The following is a 19,563-nucleotide window of genomic DNA, read 5'->3' as shown; positions in this document are numbered from 1 at the left end:
CTAGTGCATAAAACATGGCATAAGAATTTTAGCAGTGTGTCACTGAGAAGGCAACATGTCACAGCTGATGCTCTCACTGGCTGTTTTTCCCAAGACTATGGATGGCAATTGGATTCCCAGGTTCTTGTCGACGTATTTCAGACTTAGGGATTTCCAGAAGTGGACCTATTTTCTGCCATTTATTCTGTTCAAGGCGAGGTTTAGATCACAATTCCTTAGGGGCCCACTTTGATGAAGAAGCTGTTTTATGCATTTCCCCCAACACCTCTGATTCTCTAAGTGGTGAACAGAATCAAAAAGGAAAGACCAGAGATGTGGTTGATGCAGGCATGGTTTCTTTATCTGTTTCACCTTGCTCTTTGTCCCATGATAAACCTTACAATCACTCCTCAGCCTCTCTTCCAGGGGTACAGTCAACAGCTGCATCCCAATCTGAGCATTCTCTGTTTCAACTCCTCAGTGGTTCTCAGAGTTAGAATTGATCTGTCCTGCAGCAGTAACAATAGATGACATTAAATGGTAGGAAAGATTCTACCAGAAATAGTTACCTTCAAAAGTGGAGATTTAGTCACAGATGTGAATTCCAAATGCTGTCCCCCTATCTTCCTCGCTTTCCCTTGTTCTAGAATACCTGCTGCAACTAAAGAAAACTGGGCTATCACTTAGTTCTCTCAGGTTCATTTGGCAACCTTAATAGCCTTTCATACCACTGTTGAGGGGTTCTTGCTGTTTGCTCACCGTACAACCATATGGTTCATTTAAAGTCTGGGTAATTTCTTCCCATCAATGAAAGTCCTCACCCAACCTTTGGGATCTTAATTTGATTCTTAAAAGTCTTATGAAATCTCCAGTGATGACCTGCTCCTTGTAGAATCATAGAATATTAGACTTGGAAGGGATCTCAGGAGGTCATCTAGTCCAACCCCCTGCTCAAAGCAGGGCTAACCTCAGCTAAATCATTCTAGCCAAGACTTTGTCAAGACACAGCTTAAAAACCTCTAAAGATAGAGATTCCACCACCTCCCTAGGTAACCCATTCCAGTGCTTCACCATTCTCCTAGTGAAAAACGTTTTCCTAATATCCAACCTAGACCTTCCCCACTGCAACTTGAGACCATTGCTCCTTGTTCTGTCATCTACTACCATTGAGAACAGCCTAGCTCCATCCTCCCTGGAACCTGCTTTCAGGTAGTTAAAGGCTATCAAATCCCCCCTCATTCTTTTCTTTTGCAGACTAACCAAGCCTAGTTCCCTCAGCCTCTCCTCATAAGTCTTGTGCTCCAGCCCCCTAATCATTTTTGTTGTTGTCTGCTGGACTCTTTCCAATTTGTCCACATCCTTTTTGTAGTGGGGGGCCTAAAACTGGACACAATACTCCAAATGCGGCCTCACCAATGCTGAATAGAGGGGAATAATCACTTCCCTCGATCTGCTGGCAATGCTCCTACTAATGCAGCCCAATATGCTATTAGCCTTCTTGGCAACCAGGGCATACTGCTAACTCATAGCTAGCTTCTTATACACTAACTCCCAGGTCCTTTTCTGCAGAACTGCTGCCTAGCTCATCGGTCCCCAGTCTGTAGCTGTGCATGGGATTCTTCTGTCTTAAGTGCAGGACTCTGCACTTGTCCTTGTTGAACCTCATCAGATTTATTTTGGCCCAATCCTCCAATTTGTCTAGGTCACTCTGTATCCTATCCCTACCTTCCAGGGTATCTACCATTCCCCCTAGTTTAGTGTCATCTGCAAACTTGCTGAGGGTGCAGTCTACCCCATCCTCCAGATCATTAATGAAGATGTTGAACAAAACCAGCCCCAGGACTAATCCTTGGGGCACTCTGCTTGTTACCAGCTGCCAGCTGGACATGGAGCCATTGATTACTACCCGTTGAGCCTGATGATCTAGCCAGTTCTCTATCCATTCTATAGTCCATTCATCCAACCCATACTTCTTTAACTTGCTGATAAGAATACTTTGGGAGACTATCAAAAGCGTTGCTAAAGTCAAGGTATATCACCTCCACCTCTTTCCCCACATCCACAGAGCCAGTCACCTCTTCATAGAAGGCAATCAGGTTGGTCAGGCATGACTTACTCTTGGTGAATCCATGTTGACTGTTCCTGATCACCTTCCTCTCTTCCAAGTGCCTTAATATGGATTCCTTGAGGACCTGATCCATGATTTTTCCAGGGATTGAGGTGAGGCTGACCGGTCTGTAGTTCCCTGGATCCTCTTTCTTCCTTTTCTTGAAGATGGACACTATATTTGCCTTTTTCCAGTGATCAGAGACCTCCCCCAATTGCCACAAGCTTTCAAAGATAATAGCCAATGGTTCTGAAATCACATCAGCCAACTCTTTCAGCACCCTCGGATGCATTGCATCTGACCCCATGAACTTGTGTATGTTCAATCTTTCTAAATAGCCCTGAACCTGTTGCTTCAGCACTGAGGTATGTTCACCTTGTCCCCATTCTGTGTCGCCCAGTGCAGCAGTCTGGGAGCTGACCTTGTCTGTGAAGACAGAGGCAAAAAAGGCATTGAGTATCTCAGCTTTCTCCACATCCTCTGTCACTAGGTTGCCTCCCCCATTCTGTAAAGGGCCCACACTTTCCCTAATCTTCCTTTTATTGGTAACATACCTGCAGAAACCCATCTTGTTCCCCTTCATGTCCTTTGCTAGCTGCAACTCCAGTTGCGCTTTGGCCTTCCTGATTTCATTCCTGCATGTTCGAGCAGTATTTTTATAATCCTCTCTAGTTACCTGATCAAGCTTCCACTTCTTGTAAGCTTCTTTTTTGTGTTTAAACTCACCAAAGACTTTTTTGTTAAGCCAAGTTGGGTGCCTACCATATTTGCTGTTCTTTCCTTACTAAATATGTCTATGAAAGCAATCTTCTTAGTGGCTATTACATCAGCCCCCAGAGTTAGAGGGATTGGGGCCTTCCTGGCAGATCCTTCTTTCAAAGTATTCTACAAAGACAAAGTTTCCTTATGACCACGCCCCAAATTTCTTCCTAAAGTGTCTTCTGAGTTTCATCTGAATCAGATCAATTTACCCACCAGTTTTCTTTCCAAAGTCACATAATTCTCACCTGGAGACTGTGTTCCATATTTTAGATGTCAGGAGGGCATTAGCTTTTTATCTAGATAGGACGAGATCATTTTGTAAATCTGCTAGACTGTTTGTTTTGATTGCAGACAGATCTAAAGGTTCTGCTATTTCTGTCCAAAGACTATCTAACTGGATTTTGGGGTATATTATAGCTTGTTACAGTGCTGCCAGCATTCCACCCTCTGCTGGCATGTGAGCTCACTTGGCAAGTTCACAATCTACATCTGTGGCTCTGCTTAAAAATGTCCCCGTATCTGAGATTTGCAGAACTGCTGCATGGTCTTTGATACATACCTTCTCCAGGCACTATGCCTTAGTCAGTGCCTTTAAATCTGATGTGGCAGTTGGCAATGCAGTTCTTTCCTCTGAGCTGGAACCAATTCTGAAGCGCTCTCATCCTTACGGGGATATTGCTTAGGAGTCACTTGAAGTTGAGCACCCATAGGGGAACACATCTCGAAAAACTACAGTTACTGCACTGGGTGAGTAACCTCTGTAACTGTGATGGGTGTCCCTGAGTTTCCTTCTGAGACTCAGCAGTGGAGGAGGAACTGCGGGTGGTGCAGTCTGATACAGTCGTGGTGTGGGGCACGAGGATGTCACCAGCTCATGCATGGGCTAAACGGGCATTGCTAAGGAAAATCTCCAATCAAAGGTGCATGGGACATACACACACACCTGAAGTGATGGTAAGCTCCCATAGAGACACTCATCCTGAAGAATTACAGTTACTGCATGGAGTGAATAACCTCTCTTTTTAATATTTTTCCCCCATGAATAGTAATACTAGATGCAAGAAAGGATTTTTTGTTGTCATAATAAAAAAAAAGTTTCCCTCTCTGAGCATTCATACATTCATCCTGATTTTTGCTGGAAAAGATCTAACTCATCTAAATTTTTGGGTACAAATTTTGTGCCCATTCCAACAAACACTTATGCACATAAGTAACCTCAGTAGTCACACTGGACTGTGATATTGATCATTGTAAATCTCTCAGTGCCTCCTAGATGGCATTTAAAATTGATGGTTGGATGATAGAAAACTATGAAGGACTATATGTATGTAAAGGATTATATGCATAAAGAACTATATTAAACTCAGATTAGTTAAAATAAAAAATAATTGCCCAAAGTGGGCTCTGGTATTGTGAGGTGCAGCCTAAATATTTCTTCCAAAAACTGTTGAAAGTTTTAAAAAATTTAAAATATAAATTTAGTTGAGAGAGCTGCATTCCTAGTGTTATCTTAGTATGGGAATCATACCAGAATTAAAGAAGTAGAATGGGAAAAGTATGTTTTCTAATGAGTTTTAAAATCATTGCTCAAAGGAAGCATAACTTTACTTAAAAGTTGACAGAATCAGGAAATCCTGTAACACTGGTTTGATGACATTTTTCTTATATTAGGATCAACAAGCAGAATCTAGCCGTTATCTTGGAGATGATTTTGTCATTTCACTTGGTATGTACGTGTGTGTTTAAAAATATTAAGTCTTAAGTCATGGACCCCAACATGTTTTTTTCAGAATGGTTGTTAGACGTTACAGAAAGACCTAGATCATCGGTTAAATCCTGAGTTCTTAAAGTTGATATGTTTAACTGTTTGCCTTGAGGAGCATAATGAAGAATAATACTATCACAATAGTTACATTCCAACAAGAAGACATAACATCACAACATCAAGATGCAACATCTCAAATCATACAGCGTAGAGCAGGGAACACCATCATGGCTTGCTAGATCTCCCCAGTAAAATCATGAAAATCACTGATAATTGCAACATAAGTCCAGTCTTCTTCTGTGGCACTAAAATTTTGAAGGATACTCCTGTAATAAGTTCACGCAGGGCCCCCATCTCCCAAAAACCATTCGCTGACGTCAGCTTCATGCTTCCACCAGTGCTCTTTATTTACAGCTTGTCACCCACCAACATCTATCAATACATAGTCCAGTCTAACAGCCCCAGGGGCCTCGCTGCTCCAGCCACTGTTCAAGGGAAGCTCACCCTCCTGCTTTGGCTTCTCCCTTTTCTGTTTTCCCTCCCCCCTACACTTCCTTCCTGGGAGCCTTTTTTAGTGGCTTGCTAACAAACCCAGCAGCTGCTCCTCATTGGTCCACTCTGCAGGTTTACTCAGCTTGTTCCAGTTCCCCTCAATTAGGGCTCCTGTGGCAGGGGGCTGACTCTATGTGCTTTCTCCCAGCACCCTGTCACAACTCCCAAAATAACCAAACAAAAATCCCTAGCAGATTTAGGGTCTTCGAGCCAGATTCTGACCTTCATTTATACATAAATGTGCATTCAGATTAACTCCACTGGAGTGAATGGAGTTTCTCCAAGTTTACATGAGAGTAAATGAGTTTGCTGTATTATTTATAATTATATAATGTCCCTATACTGTTTCTGTCCTAGAATACTGCATGAGAGAGAGAAAAAGACAAGAATGGAAAGTCAGGTGTTCATTACAATGATTACACTAACTGTACTTGTTGAGGAAAATAAAAAAATTACTTTTCAAGGTTTATAAAAATGTTCTGTAGTTTAAATTAAAAAGATGTTACTCCACATTTATTTAAATGAAATTTTTGATTATATGTAATATAAGGTGCATAAGGGAGTAAATGCTCAGGTTGTTCTGAAAATAATCTCTTCTCTAACCTGCCAACGGAGCAGAAGTGCATTTGTGGGGAAAATGTGGCTGATAATCCTTCCTTCCAGCTCATTAATTCAACAGCATATTAATATTACTAGGAGAAAAACGAGAGGGAAATCCATTCCCTGACGTTGGGTATTAGAGAAATATGTGATTGCCTTGTGAAAATACAAGCAAAAAATAAGAAGAATAAAACAAACATATAGAATAAATGCATTTAAAAAAACCATGAGACAAGTTAAATTTTTATATTATATAGAAAAATGTTTCATTTAAAAGTTACTAGGCCAAATTCAGACTTGGTTTAAGTTAGTACAATCACATAGATTTCAGTGGAATTGTATCCTCTTACACAAAGTCTGAAGTTGGGCACATATTTCTACCAATATTTTTATAAAACATGCTTACTGAAATAATAATTAAATTTCTTCTAATTTAAAAACTGTACAACAGATTATACAATTACAGCAGTTATTCAGTTGTTTTCATTCTGAAACGGCCAGTTTATGGTATATTTCTCTTTAAAAATAATTCTTGTTCTAATTGTAGACAATGATTATATGTTTCCCCATTTTAGACACAGTTGGAGAGGCTATTACTACTTCAGCAAGTCTACATTGCATGGCTTCCGCAAGGAAGAAACCTACAGAAATTCAAGATGCAAGCACAAATACAGATCCAGGTAAAATGCTACCTATAAACTGTTTCTGCTTTTGTTTTCACATTCTTACAAACAGTTGTTTTCCACATCTGGTTTCGTGCATTGCAGTATTTGCTTATTTTGATAATTAAAAAAGCTCTAAAATATTGGATACCTTGTTATATTTTTGGTATTTTAATCGTTTCTTATTTCAAATAAATAATAAAACAACAAAGTAGAAATTCCTGTTCCTACAGATATTCAGCTAAAAATGCAAAAATTCTTCTTGACACAAAGGGATTTTAGATTCAGTTTTTTTCCTAAGGTCCAGATCCTGAAGTCTTTTCTCTGGAAATACTCCTGTTGATTTCACTTGACATTTTATCCTCATTATGACTTAGATTGAAGAGGTAGAACTAAGATTTACATTTTAGACATTAGATTCTGGTTACTTCCTTTTTCTTACATATTTTCTGTTAATGGATAATAAGCAAATATTTTCTGTGTGGGTTTCTGCTCTTTCAGCTGTAATGTTTTTTCCTCTTGTTATAGTAATCCATTTTGATTTTATTTTTTCATACCAATCAAGTTCTCAAGTCATATCAAGATATAGAAACTGGCTCTGAAGGCATAGTTCCTGAACATAGTAAAAACCGACCTATTGCATCTGTTCCATCAACAGGTGTGACTTCTGTCTTTCTTTGTCATTCTGTGGATTGTATGGGTTTTCTATAAACACTTTTATATTATGTAATGTTTTCAGTAGAGAGTATAGTGCAATTATGTATAGTAATTAATTTTATTCCAATTGTCCTTAAAATCTAATTCTAAATGACCGTGTTTTGAAATATGAATATGTGGATTGTGACTGCATTTCATGACACTCTAGTCCACATTTTTATTGTCCTGCATTCGCAAATATGTTTGTGCTTTTGTACATATCCATCATTTCCCAGTCTCTCCATCTCTGAACGGCTGCCTTATTCAGTTTTTCTACTTACTGGCAGGAACAATTTTCCCCCGATCAGGCCTTGAATTTTCAAGAGAGTTTTTTTTTGCAGAGTAGAATCTGATTTGTTCTTTGTACTTAAAACACTTCTCTTTTGTGCAAATTGGTGCTGAAGGAGATCTTTTTTTTTTTAAATTTGATTTCTGCCAAATATAAAACCTGTTATAAAGATTATAATGGGAATATCCTTTTAACTCCAAAGCTGTACCACATCTTCAAGTTAGAATTTACAGGATTATTAACAAAAGGATTATTACTATAATTTTATTAATCTAGCCTAGACCTATAGAAATTAGAGACGGAAAAACCCCATTAAATCACCTAGGTATTTCCCCCTGCCAGTGAATGATTGTTCCCCACAAGTGCTTAGATTTTGACAGGGCCACTTCTCTTGGGAGACCATTCCACCATCTAATAGTTCACTGCATTGTAAATATGTGCGCTACAATTTTTGCTAACAGTGTATTTTAGTGTGTTTTAGAGTAAAGTGTCAGGTTTGGGGTTTTTTTTAATCTATTTAAGTGAAGAACTGTTTCTGGGAACTAATAGAAGTTTACAGTTTCTTTGATATTACTGATTTTTTAATTTGTGTTGATTATCACCAAAATGAAAAATAATTTAATAATATTCATCTTTATTGTGAATAAATATTAAACAACAATATAACATAGTATGTCATTTTATTCTGGTAAAAGCATTCTGATAACAGAAGCTTTCCTTGATTCTGAGTCAGTGCAATCGGTTTCCAAATCGTTTTTCTAATATGTCAGGGATATTTACTGGATGTGTTAATCCTGACCATTATTTCCTTTCTAATAGAACATCTGGCTTCAAATGTTCTTCAGATGTTGCCACCAGACATGTACTTAAACCTCACGTTCCACACAGAAGGAGGAGAGAAGCCTTTACCGTCCTCTGTGTCTGATACTGCTCCTGATGTGGTTAGTACTCAGAAATGTTTTCTGATAATACAGTTATAACAGGAAGTATGTAACCAGTTGTGTTAGTTTGGGTTCATCTCATCAGCATGAGTCAATTGGATGAACTTTTACAGAAAAACAACTCAGTTATCCAGTCTTTGAAATAAACAAGTATCTATTTCAACTAAAAAACCAAAGACAATGGATTAGAAAAGGGGACAGTTACCCATAGTACTACCCAGAATACATATTGTATATTTCCTTTTAATTTTTTCTCCTGTGGTTCAGATTGGACACAAATATATCAATGTGATTGACATTGAAGACAGTGATCTCTTGAAGGATTTACCTGTTATAGCTGAGTCTACAGAAGAGATAGTTGCCACACAACAAAGTGAGAACTTTGAAGTTCAATCTTCTGCAAAACTGCATCACATGGCAGCTTCTGTTACCAATGCAATTCCACCTAATGAATTTCAGAGGAAAGGTAACAATAACTTATTTACTCTTTTATATTTATTTTTAGCTGAAGCTAATTGCTCACAAAAATCGTTCATCATTGCACTTCCACACAAAGAGACCTTTTGTCTTTCCCCCACCTTAGAGGCCATCCTTCCTGCTAAGAAATTCTGCAGAATTCCCCTGTGTTTTCTTTCCCTTTCGAGGTCATGTCTCTTCCTGAGTGATTCTTCACCATTCTCACCAATGCCGGCCTCCTGCAGCAGAGCCACACTGCCATGGTATTCAACAGTGTAGCAAGGACGGTGGGGTCTATTCAAAAGTTGATGCAGCTACAAACCTGCATTATGTTTTGGCAGAATTACCACTGGTTGTCAGTGAGAGGGGACGATGTGTATCTCTCAACCCTCTCTTCCAACTCAGACCCCCAAACCCTCTTCAGGTCCTGGGATGGGGGAAGTGGTGAATGATCCCATTCTCCATGTGGGATGCGGGAGATTTATTCACAGAAGGACGATTTACAATATGACTACTGTAGAGATGGTCCTTGCACTCTTCCAACCCACACCAAAAGCATCAGCATAACTTATACATGTGTACGTGTTATTTAAATATTTACATTTCCCGGTATTACATTTGTTCTTTTTTATTATTTTTTTTTATTTTAAGATGACTATCAAAATGTATTGTTCCCACTGCAAGAAGGGGATATAAAATCAGATGCTGCGAGAGATGACCTAACCTGGAACCTACTGCATGAGGATGTGAGCATCATTCACTCTACAGGACTATCAACCAAAATCATTAGCAAAGAAAGCTTTTGTACAAAACTGCAGGAAATGGATATTCAACTGCAGGCACTACAGAACATAGCTGAAAATATGGAGAAGGATTTCAGCAATACTAAATTGGTGTGTTCAGATTGTCTGCTCTTTTTATTTTTTTTTCTTCTTTCAATTAAAGTTAGAATTTACATTTTGGAATGATGTGTGTGTATATTTTAAGAAAGAGAGAATAATGGATTGTCCATTCATTTTTAGTGCTGGATTTCTTGATTTGCATTGTTACTGACAATGGGCCAAATCTTCAGTTGGTATACATTGGCAAAGCTCTGTTGCAGTCAGCTAAGGAACTGGCCCAGTATGTTTAGGTATCCTAGAATTATGTGGATTTTAAAGGCCAATTGCTGCAGGCTGGGGAGGAGACCTTTTTGACAAGTTTTAGAAAAATCTTGTGTGTGATAACTGCAGTTTTGGTTCTGCAGAATAACTGAGTGACTGGATTTTTGGAAATCTTTCATCATTCCATGACATTTATTAAGTGTGTGTTTATTTTTATAAATAAAAATACTTGTTGTATCAAGGGTACCTTAGATGCCCATTTTAGCATTTTTATAAATCTATCTATATATAAACGAAATAAATTCCATTTGAGTATGTAGTATATTTGGATGGCAGCATATAAATCTAGGAAATACAATTTCCTGTATGCCATGACAAAACATTAAAACTGAGAAACCAGCAACAGAGTTTGCCTCTTTGATACATCTAGTTTAATTTTCTTATGAATTTTCCATCTAAAATGCTGAAGTTTAATCATCTGTAAAATGGGGAAATATACTCTCTTGTAAAAAGTTGCTTTGAGAACATCAGATGAATGCTATTAAGTATTATTTATTATTTCTGTCCATTTAAAAGTATAAATGCAGCTTACTACAGAATGGATGTGACTTTATTAACCTGAGCCAATGAGTTCTGCTTTCAGCTGGCTACATCCACAGCTGGAGTTTAATCAGCATAGCTTTACTGACTTCAACAGTTATGCTGTTTTACACCAATTCAGCATGTGCCACTTCAAGTGATGTTCACACTTTGTACATTATCAGGCAAGCTGTTAGCATATCCAAAAAGATAATGAGGCAGTAAAGCATAAAATATCTGAGGTAGGAGGAGAAGAAGTTAAAAGCATGAAAAAACTATTTTTTAGGGACACTGACTAGAATGATGGATCAAATTTTAGTATCATTAATTTCGGTTTGGTTTGCACAGGTACTTTTCATACCACCTGGAAAGTCGTGAGTTACTAACATTTTGAAATATCTGACCTAAAACATTTACATGTTATTTTAAATAAGCCACATGAAACTAGTTCAGCTGTATAAAAATGACATGTATAAAATCAACCATGTTATAAGGGTGCACTCCTGAAAACATGTAGACTTGTCTATGCAGAGTGTTAGTGAGCGGCAAACCCCAGAGGATGAATCTCTTGCACACTAGCTTGCGTTGCATTAACTGATCATTTGGACTTGGCTATCATACTGTAAAAATTCTGTAGTGCACTTTGATGTACTGCTGTTTGAAATGGGTGTACGTCAAAGTGCACTGCTGAACATCTAGTACATGGTAGCAGGTTGCACTATAGTTAACACCCTGACTTACTACACACTCACTCTCCATCTAGACAAACCCTTAAGCATATGAGTAGTATGAGCTTAATGGGACTACTTATGTGAATAGTGTTGTAAGCGTTAGCAGGGTAGGATCTTTAAAGATTTAGCTGTTTACCTGAACAGATTGAACAAGACTCAATTAGGGCTCCTTTGCTTCCACCCACAACCAAATTATTTATCTGAAAATGTTTTGCATAAGAACATAGTTGTTAAAATGTTAAATAGATATTTCTGTTTAAAACAAACAATCTTTTTGTGAATATTTGATATATAATTGTTTCAGTTAAAAATACTTTTGAGGAAAGTTTTGTTTATCAATTATGTGGGTTCTTTTCTTAGATAGTAAAAAAAATAGAAGATTTAGAAATGGCTGCCAGCACTGACTTGGGTGCAGCTTCCTTGTTCTCTGAAAATGTTGGAGTTATTGATGAAGGTATGTGTCCTGTTAACAGATGAGTGGTGGGCCCTGTGCTGAAGTATGGAATTTTGCAAATGTATTGCCAGTTGAGTTAAAAAGACACTGCATGTTATAAAATTGGGAAAAGATCAGGTTAAGAATCAAGAAGAGGTCAAATGAAAGGTAGAATATTAAAGTACTGATATAAGAAGAACTTACTCAGCCGCATTGGACTAAAAATTATATACTTTTAATTGTTTCCATGACTATGATGCAGGACCTGATCTTGGGTTTTAGAGATAATGGTGCTTATTGCAGCTATTTTGTAAAATCAAATTCAGTGCTTGCATTGGCTGCCACACTAATTTTGTAAGACATGATCATTTGGTTTCTGAATGTTTTCCCTACGTTGTAATAAGATTTCATTATTTATGCAATTTGGTGGCTAAATGGATATAATCTTTCCCCTTGGCCTAACTTAATAAAAGGTCACATCAGTTAAATTGATGTCTTAGTGGTGAGGTATTGATTATGTAACTGATTATTTTTGTCTAGAAAATGGATTGAAAATACTTATCTGGGTAACTCTGCTGCACTGTACTGATTAATTGAGGCAAAGAAGGAACATCAGATATAGGGCCAAATCATGGCTGCTTCTGTATTGATACAGAAGATGAATCCATGCCCCTATGCATGGACGAGCCACAATTTAGTCCTTCACATCAGAGTCACAGCTATTCCTGGAGCTCATACTGGGGTAATATGGCTCCATACTTCAACTGGTTAACTTTCAGCAGCACAGTGATCTGAATACATTATGTTTTATTTGTTTTAGGTTATATTAAGGGTATATTAATCAATCCATAACACAAATTCATAAATATGATATTATTGTAGTGCATTTTCTGTTTTTTATTTGTCTGTCTGGATTTTTTTTTTACTGTGTTTTACTTTCTGTATCTCTTAATTCTTCCATTGCATCAGCACGTTATGTGAGCTGTGTGGGCTTTGAAGATCTTATGGATGAAGAAGAGGAGGGTTCAAAACCTGAATATTCTTTAACCAGTTACACTGCCTTGCAAGCTCACTCTCTTTCCCCTACAACTTCAGCTGCTAACCTTTCAAGTCGTATAAAGTCGTCTTCTGGTATCATTCTTTAATTTACTCTTTTTCCCATTTACTTGTTAAAAAGCAAGTAGATACATTTCTTTCTGTTGCTGCAATCTTTTGCATTGGCTGGCTGTGCCGCAAATAGGACAGGAGACACTGGATATGGTTTAATTAGGCTGCAAATTTATTCCTATATGTTTGGGAGTACCCAGCAGATAAAATTATACAGTTCAGGTAATTCCATAATCATTTACATATACCCTGGGAGGGCTACTGGGACCTCACCCCTCCCCTCAAATGAGGGTTAATGGAGCTATAAACGGAGGAGAAGTTGACTACCTGTCAGACCAGTCATAGGGAATCTCGAACCTCCCCCCTCCCCTGCTCCCTCCTTCAAAGAATACTTTCTTTAAATCCTTTCATAAACCATTTTATCTGATCACTGTATCTATTCCCTCCAGAGTATCTGCACTTACGTAATGAGTTGTGACATCATGGCCTAATCATCCCATCCCCCCCGCCCCCCCCTTCATTCCTTCCTCCTCTCCCAAAACTCCAACCCACTATGGGAAAGCCAAAAAAACCCACCTTGCCTTGGCTAGTTTGTCAGTCAGGGAAAACTCTTTCACAGACCCCCAAAAGGAGTGATTAGCATAATGCCCAGAGTGGATCATAATGAAAATCTGGTATTTCAACTACTTCCATGGCTGGAAGGTGTCTGTCCAGGTGAAAAGAAGGCTTTCATTGCTGAGATATGAGCATAAATAGTCCCCCTTTCGTCCAGTCACCTGTAGGGGGATGGTTCAGCATCCCCATGCTGAGGAATAGAGCTGCCTCTGAGATGCAGGTGTAACTCGCTGGCTCTTTAACCATCCTTAAAGGGGCATCACACCTCCACCAAGCCCTACAAAGGTCCTCATGGCTTAATGTGCAGTGAGATCATTAGCATTATTTGATGTATCATCATGGTAATATGTTCATAAGAATCAGTTTGCAACCTTTCTAGGTTGCTTGATTTATGCATCCAGGAGTGTAGAAACACTGCATTTGTAACCCAGGTGCACATCTTTAATATACAGTATCACTTATGTTTGAAGACAGTCCGGGGGGCTTATTATATCTGGTGTTATGTCCAAAGATACCTTCATTGGAATGTTGTTGAAGGAAAGTAAATAATTTTGGGTCTGATTCTGAAGCCAGTACTCCCTCCTTTTTTATCTGACCAGTGACCTGAGATGAGACCTCAACTCCAGTCTACCACATGGTAGTGACATATGTTGCTGTATGTCACTAATACCAATTTCCCTGGCTGCATCCTAGCCTCATTTTACTTCATCTAGCCTCTTTTCCAATTGCAAAGTAAATATTTGTACTGCTGTGACAGTTCTCTTTGCCTGCATGTGCCTGTTTTGTCTGTATGTGCGAGAACAGTTCTCTTGCCTTTCTGCTCTTTCACATTCTTAGGTTTTATATATACTTTTGGTCGGTAACTATGAATCTAGCACTCAGGTTTTAGCAACCTAGCTAATGGTTGTAGAAGCTCAGCTCCCAAGTGAGATCTACTTTAAACAGTGAACCTCAAATGACATAAAAAGCCAGATCGATTATGGAGTTGTTACTAAATTTATAGTCCGTGTATATTTAAACATAAAATTGCTACTTCCAAGTTAAGGGCCAAGAGTGATCTTTGTTACACTGAATGTCTCTGACCACCAAGTAGTAATAGTGAGGCTAGATGACATATTCCCAAATCCTCTCATGTACACAAGGTAGTTAAGACTGTACAATAGTACATATATTAATTGTAAAATAAACATATCCAGTTTGAAAATTTTCTACATTTCATATAACAATCTGTATGTCTTGTTACATTTGCACAGAAATTAGATGTTAATGCATGCCTTTAATTTTTAATTGATTAAAGTTATCTCTATTTCAGACATTCATAGAAATGAAGATTTAGGTGATAGGTAAGTATTTTGAAATAATCGCAGATTTTGTTAAATTATATTGCTAACATTGTATTTCTAAAAATCCTCCTGAAAAATGGAATATCAAACTGGAAATCTAATCTATATAGAAATCTAGACATATATTAACAAAATTATATTTTGAATGTAATGCTTTTCTAGTTAGGCAGTTTTATACACTTAATGTGGATCAGAATAACGTTAGAGAATGAGAATGAACACACTGCAGTTTTATACACGTAATGTGGATCAGAATAACCTAAGAGAATGAGAATGAACACACTGCAGTCAGCTGAAAGTTATGTTTCTTTTGCACATGTTGCATGTAGCAGAGCATTTAACAAAGACACTGCTGGTGTTTATGCATTTTTATGTTACTTTTATGGGCTAAATTTTGCTTTTGGACAAGCGCACACAACTTCCATTGATATACTAATATTAAAATGCAAGCCAGAGGCTTTAGGTTCTGTATTAAAAAGGTTTTTATCCATTGAATGAAAATGGATTGATGTGTGTCACTCTTAGAATATTGTTCTGTGTAACTATACACACATACAGAAATATGGGCCACTTGGTAGACAGGAGCATGGGTAACTAACTCTTGAATAAGGAGATTATTCCTTCCCACCTGAGTTTAAAAGTGAAGATTTTAAGATGTTTTAATTTAGTTTTTCTTGGAAATATATTCCTGTTTTAGTAACATTGTTTTTTTCCTTAATTTAAGTTTTATAGATGATCCCCTGCAAATTACTGGACTGAGCGGTATTACTGACATTATTAACGATCTTGTAACAGAGGGTGGCGTTTCTGCTACAGAACTGGGCTTTACAGAAACACAGTCTAGAAAAATCTCCAGGTAATAATATAGCTGTCTTCTTCACTTCTGCTTTGTACTGATTTACAGCAGCTATAATATTAATTAATATTAATTAAATTAAATTGTTTAAATTCACTAGTGTTTAGAACCCTAATAAAACAAGCAGCTTATTGGTTAAAACTAGCCTGATTAAATAAATGCTTTATAAAATGTCATTGTCTCTGAACTTTAACCCTACAAGAACCTCCAAACATGCTTAACTTTAAGCATGAGTGCACTTTCATTGACTTCAGTGGCAATAATATTAGAACAGTGTATGCAATCTACTTAGCTGTCACAAAATATGTGACATTTTAACACGGGAGATTTCCATAAGGAACAAGTTACTCTGGTGAAAAATGTCATAAGTGTCCACTAACTTTTTCACAGAATCATAGATTTTCAGGCAAAAAAGGACCATTATGATCTTCTTGTCTGACCTCCTGTGTAACATAGGCCATAGAACTTCACCCAGTAATTTATTCAGTAATCAAGTCCAATAATTTGTGGTTAAACTAGAGCAAATCTTTTACAACAAAATCTAATCTTGATTTGAAGACATGAGTTTTATTTGGTTCAGTTTGAAAGTGCTCAGCTTGAGACCTTATTTTTACAGGCCTTGAACACCCATAGCTTCTGTTGACTGCATTTGAAGTTACAGGTGCTTGACACCTCAAAAATCAGGTCCTAAATGTCTCAAATGAAAAATGAGGCACACAGATTAGAAGCCATATTTGAAACATTTAGTTTTAGGAGTTGTCTGTAAAGGGACATCCAGGAAAATTAATCTGAATTAACCAGAAGTGTGAATTTGAAGTGGATTAGTTAAACCAGAAATAGACAATAGGTAGACCACAGGTCAAATACGGACCACCAGACACTTTTCAATGGACTGCAAAGGTAAAAGGGGCTGAAACCAAGCCAGGGTTGGCACCATGCACATTCCCCAACGCAGAGGCCCCCCATAAGGAATGAGTATGGACTGGGGGGCTCCAAGAAATTCTCAGGAGTGGGTGGCTGAGCTGGGCTGTGGCATAGTATGTCCCCAGGTGGCTGCTTGTCCCCCACTCCCTTTCCCCTATCTGTAGCCTAATATGTGTCTGCTGCACCTTGCCCATCCAATCAGAAAGCAGTGGGGAGTCCTGTGCTTACTCTGCAGCCCAGTCAGAGGGCAGTGCTGACGGGACTAATTCAAACTCTTCTCTGGTTTCCCTGGAGATGGCGGGGCCGGTTGGGCCATGGAGCCGTGACTTGTGGCCCCTGGGCCCTACTGGGCAACCCAGCTGGTAAGTGCCTGACCAGGTCCTGCAGCATCTGCTTGTGTCAGGGCACTGAATGTGGCATGGCCTCCCTACCCTGACCTCATGCCACCTGCCCCTGAGCTGTCCCCGGGGCCACCCACTCCAGTCTCTGTCTCTCTGTCCCGGAGTGGTCCTTGGAGCCTTCACCTCATGTCCTCCCCAACCCCATCCTTCAGGGCCAGCCCCCAGAACCCTCTCCACCCTGCCCCTGCCCCAACCAGCCTCTTTCTCTCCCCAGTTCACCTCCACTCACCCGCTTCTGCCACATCCCAACCCCCCCACTTCCCCAGCACTGCTGTCTGGAGTCTCCTTAGTCCCTCCCACTACCCAGAGCCTCCTTTCTGCCCCTCTGCTATCCCAGCCGCCAAAGGGGCATCGCACTGCTAGCTGGATCATAGTCCAATAGCTTCACCTCCTGGCTCTGAGTTCAAAAGTACTCTCACTGCTTTGCTGCCCAGAACCCAGGCCATACCTATTCCTGTTCCCCCGTGTCCCCATCTCTGCTACTTGGCTCAGTTGGGGGTATGGAGGAACATTTGTGGGAGGCAAGTGGTGATGCCAGGTGGCTCTGGCCACCCCTCTGCAGCGTGGCTGGGCTCGGGAAAGTGGCAATGCCAGGTCTTTCAGGCCAGTCCTGTGTGTCCCATTTTCATTTCAGGGAAATATGATCACTCTACTCTCCAAGTGTGGTGGTCAGGGAGCTCGTGGGCAATCAGAGGCTTAGGGGAGGGAAATGAGGGAGGGGCAATCAGGTGGGTTATATGCCTATAATAATTTTATTTTACAAAACCAAAGTTAATACTCTTTGTAAACTCAGAGCATATTCAAAACTTAGAACAGTTGTCTGAAAATGTTTTAATGCTAATATTTGCATCTATTTGACATTTTGTCTATGTACTTTCTCAAAGTCTTAGAGGTAATTTATTACATCTTTCTTGGAGGTTATTTTTAGGTTCTACAGTGTTTTGATTTTATTTTTCATTTAATGCACTAAAAATATAAGCAGAGGATTATTTATATGAAGCCTACACACACAACCCGAAAAAAGATACCTTTAGAAAACCTCTTCAAAAATACTTGCATGTCAGGATATCTAGTAATTTATATAATATATTTATATATAGATGTATACAATATCTATACAGAGATTTATATAATAAATGACTCTTCTAGTTGGTCATTATTTAGGCTTTTTGTGTCTGTCTGAAAATTTCAGATATCACTGTATATCTGTGTTTTCTTATGGCCCTCATCACCAAAGGACACACGCTGAATTATTTCATACTTACAACTGTCCACAGAATACATGATACTGCAGCTGGGCATTCTCAGAAAACAGAAAAGGAAAGAAAAGAGATACAAGCATGGATGAAAAGAAAACGAAAGGAAAGACTGGCAGAATATCTGAAAAAACTGGATGAACAAAGAGAGAGTGAATATAATCCATTTAATTTGAGAAATAATATGGTAAGATTACTGGGTGTCTGTAAGAATCACTGGTGCATTAATATAAGTTAGTGTGGTAAAAACATGAATTTCCTTTTATAGATTGGTATAAACTAAGGCTGAGTTGGGTAGTGTAAGGCTGGAATAATGGTTAATAAACAGTGATTATTTGGAAAACTTATTAGGTAACTTTAACTCTGTGTTCACAAAATTTCCTACGTTTAGGTTGTCAGACTGCTGAATTTTGAGAAAGATGATGATAATTTGTTCTGGGTGTTAGCTGGAACACAACCCTAGTGGTGTCAAGGGTGGTAGGTAGGTAGTCGATACTAGTAAGCAGAAGGATGTTTCTAACTGTTTCTCTCATTCTTTCTTGTTGATCAGAGGCAAAAGGGCTATACTCATGATATGTAACCCCCTGACTATAATGAAAGAGACTGTGACATACCTGTTATTCAAGGGCAGTAAAAGTTTGTTGTTAAGAAGGCCTGAACCTTTGTTAATTCTGTCCTCAAAGGGAAGCAAGACTGATTTAAAAATCTGAGCTTTTACGTGTGAGGCCAGCCAGATGTTGACATCCTTTAAATGGTGGTGATATGGCACTAATGGAAACTGTGCATTCAGATATGCATGACTACATTCAGTTTTACAAAGAGGTTCAGCAGAAACTCGATGACCTGGCATATGTTAGAAGGAACCTTTTCCATCAAAAGATGAAGGGTTGTATCAAGTAGGCTCAGACAGGTCACACAGGTCAGCTTGAAATCAAAGTGCTCAGTATATTCAGAATCAGGGTTCTTGGCTTCCCTACTGGCAGAAACCAAAAGGTTCCAGGTCCCCAACCACAAGCAGTATAAAACCTACAGGATTTAATTCATTATCAATATCCAGCCTTGAAGATCGTTTCTATCAAAAGGAAACAAGAGGCCTGTATCCCTTATGGCCCCTGATTACATTGGATACAATGGTCTTATGCAGTATTCACAGGGACTAGCTGCTACAGCATTCACTTTAGAGAAATTACCCTGGAAGCCACTGATACCCAGAGACAATAAAAGAGGAAGAGTCCTTCAACATAGCTGGCTGGGGAGCTAAGGATTAGGGCCAGGTCTTTCCCCTGGATCTCCAATCTCAGTTTCAGCGGCTTTTGGAAGCCCCACCCTTTCTGATCTTGTAGCGCAGAGGAAAAATTGTGACATTACAGCCACTACTAAAAAGCTTTCATATAACAAGGTTACTT

General features: G+C 38.8%; 1 protein-coding gene across 1 annotated transcript in view; it reads left to right on the top strand.

The window, feature by feature from the left end:
* The window catches only part of CPLANE1 (ciliogenesis and planar polarity effector complex subunit 1), a 168,169-nt gene that overhangs the window by 132,022 nt on the left and 16,584 nt on the right, over positions 1–19,563 (top strand). The window contains exons 36-46 of the mRNA XM_067545544.1: positions 4,520–4,574; positions 6,341–6,445; positions 6,993–7,085; positions 8,232–8,353; positions 8,621–8,819; positions 9,461–9,702; positions 11,583–11,676; positions 12,625–12,786; positions 14,690–14,720; positions 15,445–15,576; positions 18,179–18,344. Of these exons, the coding sequence (XP_067401645.1) occupies positions 4,520–4,574; positions 6,341–6,445; positions 6,993–7,085; positions 8,232–8,353; positions 8,621–8,819; positions 9,461–9,702; positions 11,583–11,676; positions 12,625–12,786; positions 14,690–14,720; positions 15,445–15,576; positions 18,179–18,344 (1,401 nt within the window). The remainder of the gene's footprint in view (positions 1–4,519; positions 4,575–6,340; positions 6,446–6,992; positions 7,086–8,231; positions 8,354–8,620; positions 8,820–9,460; positions 9,703–11,582; positions 11,677–12,624; positions 12,787–14,689; positions 14,721–15,444; positions 15,577–18,178; positions 18,345–19,563) is intronic.

The sequence above is a fragment of the Emydura macquarii genome, unplaced genomic scaffold (assembly GCF_026122565.2).
Source record: "Emydura macquarii macquarii isolate MOO-44397 ecotype Brisbane River unplaced genomic scaffold, CSIRO-AGI_Emac_v2 contig_1045, whole genome shotgun sequence".
Taxonomy (NCBI): Eukaryota; Metazoa; Chordata; order Testudines; family Chelidae; genus Emydura; species Emydura macquarii.
The sequence above is the reverse complement of the archived record's forward strand: the minus strand, read 5'-3'. Positions and strand labels throughout refer to the sequence as shown.